At 41.3% G+C, this 9,602-nt stretch overlaps 1 protein-coding gene across 1 annotated transcript; it reads right to left on the minus strand.

Annotated features, from left to right (window-relative positions):
- Positions 1–2,026: 2,026 nt before the first annotated feature.
- tmem275a (transmembrane protein 275a) lies at positions 2,027–8,089 on the minus strand. The gene is made up of 2 exons (XM_030404111.1): positions 7,329–8,089; positions 2,027–5,925 (listed from the first exon to the last, which is right to left on the minus strand). The coding sequence occupies exon 2, from the start codon at positions 5,809–5,811 to the stop codon at positions 5,188–5,190; it is 624 nt and encodes a 207-aa protein (XP_030259971.1). The 5' UTR covers positions 5,812–5,925; positions 7,329–8,089; the 3' UTR covers positions 2,027–5,187.
- Between the last annotated feature and the right edge of the window lie 1,513 nt (positions 8,090–9,602).

Consider the following 9,602-nt stretch of genomic DNA (forward strand, 5'->3'; position numbering starts at 1 on the left):
TTTTTGGTGAAGGTCCAGATAAAGACCAGATCTAGGAATCTATGCTTAATACTGCATGATTTCTCAACATCTTAGAACATTTTGCCTAATTTTTTCCTTGGCAGAGAAATGCACTCTACTTAAAAATGCGCAACGTTTGCTGGGTCGCACTTGTGAAGATTTGCTGCTTGTCTGTTTTGTATTTTTTTAAATGGAATATCGGTTTTCTGACACATATGACAAATATTCAAAAGAGTGACCTGCAGATGAATCAATAATCAGAAAGGTGGACTTGAGTCAAGTGGGACCTGCGACTGTTTTTTGATGACTTGCAACTTGATTCAACAGAAATTAAATGACCTGTCTTTGTTCCGTTTTATGTTTTCAGATCAGCTGTTTTTTAGTATTTAACTTTTTAAAAAGCTTTTTTAAGAGTTTTTTTTGTTTTGTTCATTTGATTTCAATTATGTAACTGAATATAACAATTTAAATAAAAAGGCTACACATTCAGTTTGGTGTCTTACTTTTTTTAACAGTTTAGATTAATTGGTCAATAATATCACTGTAAGATAGCACTAACACCTTGTATTTTTTCTTTATAAAGACCTGCAGGTTACCAGATACTTAACTTATATAAAGATTCTACTTGACTTGACCCAAGAGAACATGAACATTTATTTCAGACTTGGAATCAAATGTCTGTCAATTATTAGTTTCATCCCTAGAAGTGACACTGAAAGAAGCCTCGGAAAGATGCACTGAATCACGAAAGTGTCGTTTTTAGGTCAACACTTTCTTCCTGGCACATCTGGAGAGAGCTTCGAGCTTTACGTCTTACTGTTTTCCTACAAGCTGGTGTGAAAGAGTTTTTATAGACGCCCTCTTGGAATATACAGAGCTCGTAAAGACGATCCTGCCCAGGCACCTGAATAAAAATTTTGGCAATTTACTTATCTGCAAATCACATACACGTGCAAACTTGTACATGTCATACATACCATAATGATATTTCTACAATACGGTGGATATCAGCGTCACATTACATGTTTATTAACTTGTGTTTCAACATTCGTGCTGACAAATCTGGGTGTTGTTAGCAAAGAAATCGGGTCATCTACCCAGTTTTTAACAAGAACTTTTTAACTTTATGGCAACAAAACAGCTGTTTTTCATCGCAACAACAGATTGAAAACTAACCCAAAAGTGAAGTAGAGTTCCAATATAAAGAAGAAAAAAAATTTACATATCTGTGGTTTACAACATGTACAGTGGCGACATTTATTCTGGCGACTGGGCGCCATCTAGGGGTGTGCCAAAATATCGATACTACGATATATCGCAATATTTCATCTTGAGGTACATTATCCATACACTGGTGCCAAATATCGATATTTAAAAATGTAAAAAAAAAAAAATTTTTTTTTTTTTTTTTTTTTGGCCCACCACCACCACCCCTTTTCGGAGGACCACTTTATCTTTATTCAAACATAGGTATACAACCAAATAAAATTAAAAAAAAAATGGTTTAATTAGCTCTGAAACCCACACATATAGATATTTAATGATAGTTGTAGTCAGTGTGTGTGTTAAGAAGAGACACTGTGCAATATACTCTTTGTTTACTTGGCTGTCATTCATGTGAAATTGATTGACAATGTTTTGTAATTCCTGTGAAATGGATTCAGTGCAGTCAATAAATTCTGAATTTCTTCAGTGACACAGATATCGTGATGTATCGTGGATAAAATTCCTTGCAATGTATCGATTATCGCAGAATCGCTGTATCGTGATATTATCGTTATCGTGGGCAAAATATCATGATAGTATCGTATCGCGAGGTACCTGGTGATACCCAGCCCTAGCGCCATCGACACGTCGCAAGAGGCGACTTTTATCCTACAAGATCTCACTGAACTTGTTTTTAAATTTTTATCTGCAACAAACCCAGTTGGCCGTTTTTATTCATTCCACTTCATGATGACACAAAATGCAATGTAGCAAGAACATGGTGTCACGCCACCCATACATAATGAGCAACAACCTCATGTTCTACTGAAAGAGCCTTTTTATTCAGATCTTTTTTTTTTTTTTTGAAGGATTCACATTTGGATCGGTTACTTTTTAAAATAAACAAATTATAGTCTTCACAAAAATATTCTATCCGTTTACATTTCTCAGATGTTTTGTATATAACTGCTACACAAATTAACATATACAGATAACACCAACACTTCACAACAGGGTGTCTGCATTTCCATGAGTCAGTTCTCTGAACATGCAAAAAAAATAATCTCAGCACAAGAGAGAGAGAGAGAGAGAGAGAGAGAGAGAGAGAGAGAGAGAGCGCTGACAGAAAAACTGGTCCCTTCAAGGAGCTGTATCACAAATAACAAATGTTAATACTGTATAAGGGAATGCTCTGGTCACTGTGTGTACCTGTACGCAGGTGTTCACGCCATATAAATCTCTGAGATGGAACATTTAAGCAATTTGCATGCATTTGTCACGTCCACAAAAGAAGAAACTTGAAGCTTTCCAACAATATGGAATAGAAATCCAGAGCCAAACAAAGGCTTTCTGAAGAAAAATGCTATTGTGCACTTCTGATTTAGCCCTCATTAGTTTGATCCTGATATCTCAGTCTAAGGCAACTTTCCTTTCAAAGGAAATCAGGGTTTGAATGTCTCATTTGACCAGTCAAGTTCATAACTGACAAGAAGACATCACAGTGATGGGGAACAGATACTTCTTTATGCAATCTGTATGTCTAAACTCTGTCTTGGCTTCTTCATATCGTGTGTATGAGGTCCAGTGGAGGTTAACTCCAGTAGAATTAAAATACCGTGAAATTCACATGTTCCCATTCAAGATGAACGAAAATTCAATTAAATTCAAATTCATGACGACAGAATCATCATCAGGACATATTTTAATGCCTTGCAGTGAGGTAAGTCCCTGTTCCAACTGGATCAATTAATATAAATCACTGAAAACATCATGATTAAAGTGTGGTTTCAGTTGTAACTATCTTTAACGAATGTGGAAACATAAAATTAAAGGAGAGCTGACGAGTAGGTTCACCCAAAAAGTCATGATCCTGCCCCCGGTTGGGAAGTCGGGTGAAGTTTTGTGGTCCTCTTGATCAGGATCCCAACTTGATGTGAAAATACTTTATTTATACCATTTTCAAGGCTGCAGTCTTCACTGTGGCCGCTAAGCTAAAGGCATTAGCGTGCACCCTGTCTGAAGTAGGGGTGGGCGATACTGCAAATTTTGGTATCGATCCGATACCAAGTAATTACAGTGCCAGTATTGCCGATACCGATACTGATACTGACTTTTTCTTTGAAGATTACTGATCATTGAAAGATTTTGTACTTTTGCCTTTATTTGAGTTGATCATGATAATGATAATAATAAAACACAGGACAAAGATTTTAGCCAATAAGAAAATAATATTTAACATAATTAAATCTATAACCTATCTGCATGAAGCCTAAATAGGAATACTAATGTTCCTTCAACAGCTACAAAAGAGTAATTATACTCTGCCATATTCATACTTCAGGTATGAGGTAGGCTATATATCTAAATATAAGCATATATTTTTGAGTTCCTCAGTGAACCTGAGTGAGCGGAGTGAGAGAGGTGGAGAGGAGCGCTGCACATAAGAGAGACGCTGCGTTCACACAAACTCTGTGAAGAAAAACGAGTGATTTGCTGAACTTATAGAAGAGAAACTACAACAAAAATATCGATCTCATCACGCTAGTATCAATCTGATACCAATACTCACCTTGGTATCGATACTATTGATATTTGGATCGATCTGCCCACCCCTAGTCTGAAGTGGGGTTGGGCCAATGAATGATGCCAACGTCCATTGACAAAGTCTGACAGCTTTCATAACGTTGTGATCCAAGAAACAACAAACCAGAGAGAGAATAAAGTGGCGCGTCCCTTCAGAGTTTCTATAAGGCAGCAACTGTTGGCGTTTGTCACATGTGGGAGAGAAAATTGAGCTTATGTCGCTGCTTAGTGCGTGTACGTTACGTCTCATGTAACGTCCCATTTTTTATTTGCTTATTAAACCAGCTAGGTTAGGGGATTACATTTGTGGCAGCTGTTGGCAACTGTTACTCAATTTTTCATTGCTTAGCTTCCTTAATATAGCTAGCTGGCTAACTTTGTTTCAAGCATCTGAGGGCTGAAAACAGCAAAGTTATTGACCAGCAAGTATAAACCTGGCACGCAGATGTACGTCGGCATTAACGGGATATAGTTTTCTGCACTGGATGGGACAGTTGAGAGGTCGCCATCAGAGCGACGGTAGGACACAGCATTCAGTTACGCATGTTGCGAAATATCCTCCGACTTTCCACAGGCATGAGGGAGAGAAGAAAATGGCTAAATGTTCGTTTTTGGGTGAACCTAACCTTTAATGTTGTCGTGAGGCTACAGGAACAATGCTCCCACTATCCAACAGTGTACACAGTTGCATGTAAATGTGCGGTTCACACGGTTCTGTACGAACCACTGTTCATTACAAATGTATTGGCTGTAGACGAGCAGCGTAGTAAAAAGAACTGTAAATGCCAAGAATTTAATCTCAGGTGAGAGGATATTGCTTTGGGACCCATGTGACCTATAATTCTTCATGCCCCCAAAACAAGTCCAGCACTGAGGAAACGGCACACAAAATGCCAAATGTCACTACAAATGTACCTGTACAGTTCACTGATGACCTTTCACATCTAATCTTTAAAGTCTTAAGAACAAAGCGACAATCACATTCTTCAGGCGAGCCCTCTCGAAAATCACCGCCGACGGCTGAGGTTTCCATGAACCGGAGTAACAGTGAGAGCAAGAGATAAATGTTTCTGTTTGATTTTCTACATGAAAACTTGTCAATAGTAATGCCCCACGTTAAGAACAAAGACCTGTAGGAAAAAACAGCACAAGAGAGGTAGGAAATTGAATTCCAAAACCTATGATCCACAAATACTCGGATGTTTCATTAACTTTTGCATGCTAATTACCAGTTGGCTGCACAGCAAGAAAAATCGAAAAGCATACTGTTGACGACTTGTCACGACCAAGAAATATGGCACTACGTAAACTAGAGGACACAATCACACTCAGCAAGCCCTAGACCCAGAAGGATATTTACACTGCCAGCACTCCGGCCTTGAGAGAGTTTGTGTGCTGCTAGGTGACCACCTCTTCACGTGGCAGGTTGAGCCTCACCTCCCCTCCTGCTGCCGTGGAGGCTGAGTAGACTGCGGTGGCAGAAACAGAAGAAGGGCCGTTGCTCTCCATCGTGGTGAAGAGCTTGCAGGGCCCCGGCAGAGCCACATCGGGAGATTCCCTCTCTGGGCTGGACACCTGGGATGATCCAGGGGAGGATGTGGGGCTGAGCTGCACAGCTGTGGTGTCCTGCAGCGTGTGCTCACTGGTCTCTATTTCGAATGCCGCCCCACCCGCCAGCCCACTGTGTCCCATCAGCCCCGTGCCCCTGCCTCCCACCTTCGACCTCCGTGAGCTGTGGGGAGGAGGAAGGCGGCTGCACACGCAACAGGCCCCGAAGAAGGAGAAGGCCACCAGCAACAGGATAGGTCCGATGATGATCGGGGGGTTGGCAGAAGGCACCAGTGTGCTGAAGGCGAACGCTCCCACCAGGGTGATGTTGAGTCCAGCCAGCATGATGCATAGGCCACAGGCGCAGCAAAGCGCCGGAGAGGGCAGGCCATGAGGGCGGGACTTCCTCCTCGTCTTCTTCTGGGGCTCCTTTTTGGGTACAGGGGTGCCAGTGTTTCTGTCGGTGATGACCATGTCTTCACCTCCAGGCTCTCTCTTCCTCCGAGTTATCAGATCTCCCCGTGTCTCAGTCCAAGCTCTTCCCCATGGCAACGTTTAAATAAATTCACAGCCCGGAAACATCTTTGTCTGTGAAATGACAACACATGACAGCTGTAATAAAACACACTCATTACACCGCTCTAGTTCTATGCACTAGCATCACTCTGTGTAATGATCACGGTGGGCAAGTGTCCTCTCTGAGAGGGTCTGTGTAATCCATCCGTGAACTCTGATCATTCGTCGCAGTGCTACTCCTGCACTTACAGATATAATATCAAACATCTGAGAACGAATACACTTTTTTTTCTGTATCTATTTACTGAGAGTACTGCCCGATATTGAAATCTTGAAAAATAACGTGTTTGTAAGTGTAATTTCATCAATCAAGGAGGTTTTGTTTTCGCCTTTGTCCGTTTGTTTTTTGGTTGGTTGGTTGGTTGGTTGGTCAGCAGGATTTCACAAAAACCACTGAATGGCTTTCCACCGAACTTAGATGTAGGATGAGTCTCAGTCCAGAATAGACCCCTTTTGTTATGGTTTCGGATAATGTGCATATCTAGGATCTTTTTTCCAAGATAAATAATGAATGGATCCTGATTTTATTTTAAATCAGGTGAATTTATGTGTCCAGTATCTACAAGTGAGTACAATTTGATTCAAATCTTTTATTTAAAATTGGCAGAGGTATACACTCTATTGATGTGCTATTCTAGTTTTACTGTTTCATGTGAAACTCCAATGGCACTCGGTAGAGTGTGAACCTCCACCAAGACCTAACAATCCCCTTTTGTACTCAACAAATTATTCCCTGAGAAACTGACACAAAAATAACGAAAAAAAATAAAATGTTTTTAGTAGATCTGCACCAAAAGTTAATGGGCTCTGTTCTGGTTAGAGACTCATCCTCCATCCAAGTTTTGTGATAATCCGTTAAGTAGTTTTTGTGTAATCCTGGTAACAAACCAACCAATGAATGAACATGGCATATTGACATAAACAATAACAGAGCAACAGTTGAGAGGTATGAGTAGTCATGATTACATGATAACTAAGCCTTATTGTAAATAATATGCATGCACCCTGTGACTCTTGCATCACCATTTTAAAAAGTACTGCCACTCAATAATTGAACGTGATCGATCAGAATCAATCCAGCTTATGTGATCATGTCTTGTCAAAGTATAAAATGTGTGCCATCTCACTGCAGCTGCTTCCTTCGTGCCAACGAGGCCACTGGAGGAAAAAAGCATTTCAGCATTTTATTTGCAATCAGATTTTATTCCAACATGCGCCCCGTTCAAAAGGCTCAGAGGAGGATGTGTTCTCTAAATGTGTGCATCAGTAAACATATGAGCTCAGATGTGTCACAGTCAGATGGTTTAAGTGTGATCCCGGTTTTTTGCTAAGAGCACCTTAAAATGCATCCTTGCTGCACTGATGTGTTGCATTCCTGAAAAATTAAAAAGGTGGAGAGAAAAAAAAAATCTTACCCTTCATGTCGACACACTGAAGGTCTTTCCATGGTTTTCGTCAGATTTTACGCCGAGATTCCCAAATCTAATTACCGCCTGTAATTACAGAGAGGCTGGGAGGACGCAGAGACACCAAACGAGGGATTTTCATCCTTCTTTCGTAGCTTCGCAACCCTGAGGGCACAAGTCATGACAGCCATTCAATCAGAGGCGGCGGAAACACACATGAGTGGAGGCGATCCGACCTGCTGAGGACGATTAAATCCGAGGGGAGAGGCGAGAACACTTAGGTGAGATGGCATTTCCCTCCGGAGCCGACACGGCGGCGCGCTCGCTCCTGATGTTGGACCGAGACGTGCGGCGCACCTGACAGGTCGTCCTTCAGCGGAAATGGAGGGAAGCCGCTAAAACATGCGAGGCGTCATCATCTCTCTGGCAGACGGTGTGAAGTCCACATGCTTCATGTGTGATCCGCCGCGCAGAGCCTCGACCCTCCTCTGTGGACCTCTGAGGCGACTGTCCTGCCTCCTCCTCCTCCTCCTCCTCCTCCTCACACATCCATCCTTCACTGTTCAACCTGGTGTGTGTGTGCGCGTGTGTGTGTGTGTGTCTCACCTTCACTCAGCCTACTTGTTGCTGATTTGATTTTATAAAAGGTAACTCCACCAATCTTACCCATTAAAGTGTGTTTACAGGTCTCTGGGAGCGGACTATAAAACCTTTTTGTGGCTCCAGAGGAAGCTGCTTGAAACTGATGAATTCACTCCAGTTATGGCTCTTCGGTGGTTAGGTTGCATTGTGGGTAATGTAGGCGCCAGGTTTTTTTCTAAGGAAGAGGAATGTTAACCCTTTTCAACCAGAGCAATTCAAGTGCTGGTTCAGAGCCAGTGCCTACTCAGGAACCAACCCTTTGCTGGTCTGGAACAAAGAACCGCTTAAATCAGAGGCTGGGGCCAGGGTTATGTCCGCCATCTTTAACCGGAGATAGTGTAGCGTGTTCTGAACGAGCCCTGCAGAATGAGCACAAGGCTTTAAAGACAGTTTTCATAGTGGCAAAACCGTGTAATTACATCGTGACATTTTGCACTGGGGCACAAAAACTGTTCTTCCCATAAGCCTCTTTAAACTGGTGGATACATTAAAAAAATGTTTAACATCTTTGGTTCTGACTCATCCACAGGATAATAAACCCAAGATTTTCACTATGGATGCTGTTGTAGACCGCCGGATGTAGACCGCCATAGTTGCTTCTGACAATGGTGGGAAATTGGAGACGTGTACAGGGACTGACTGATGTGGCTCTGCAGTGGCTCTCCTCTGGTCCAGCACGAGCACCAACCTAGAACCAGCACTTGGTACACTTTGGTAGAACGGGGAATATGTGTGAAATAAAACAGGTGATGTCTCTGGTTCTGCTGTATCACATTAGTATTAAAGCTGTCCAGCAGTGTTACAGTCCAATACCAGATGCCTACATTACCCACAACAGCTTACTTTTATTTGTCATTTATGAATACAGACAAAAAGAGAGTCTTTTGGTTGTGGATGTAGATTTGGGCTGCGGGAAGTTAAGCTGAGCAATTTTTCAAATGTTTTTGACTAATCATGTAAAAAAAAATGTTGGTAAATTTAGAAAATTAAATGAAGCATTAGTTGCAGTCTTAAATAAATCAATGATAAGTCATTAATTGAAAACAACGTTAGGGTGGCCAGGTTGTGAAAACACTCTGGCTGTTAAATCATTGATTAGTCCTCAATAAAGGGTCATGAGTCACTGCAATCCAACAGGTTAGCACTTATTAACGTTGGTAAATTATTAATAAAAGGTCAAGATAATGAGACAACAACAGGATGAGTTAATGAGTCTGAAATTAAATCTTTAAAAAGGGCTCAGAAGGTCAGAGGTCAAGCAGTCCATTAGAGACGTCTTTATGGTGATTTAAAAGATGAGTTAACTCAGAAATGAAATGATTTACTCACTCTCACGTCCATGGAAATCAGGTGAAAACACAACATGATCCCTTAGAGCTCATCTGACATAATCCAAGTCTCTGGAGGCCCGAGATTCAAAACTGATTTGAAAAGGTGTCATTTAAATCCCCCAAATTGTTCAATGCAGCTGCCAGGCTTAAGCACAATACATTTATTTAAAAAGCTAACAAAAAGATGAGTTGTCAAAAACTGATGGCCGATGGGTTTGGCCAGTGCATTCTCTTTTGCTCAGACATGATTGGTAAATACTTTTGTGGACGTCAATATCTCTTTAAATTAAAGGGATATTCCAGTGTAAAT

This window comes from Sparus aurata, chromosome 21, assembly GCF_900880675.1.
Source record: "Sparus aurata chromosome 21, fSpaAur1.1, whole genome shotgun sequence".
NCBI lineage: Eukaryota > Metazoa > Chordata > Actinopteri > Spariformes > Sparidae > Sparus > Sparus aurata.

What these genes read in the sequence shown, in the direction of transcription:
- tmem275a (XM_030404111.1), bottom strand. Translation starts at nt 5,811, where the DNA reads ATGGTCATCACCGACAGAAACACTGGCACCCCTGTACCCAAAAAGGAG.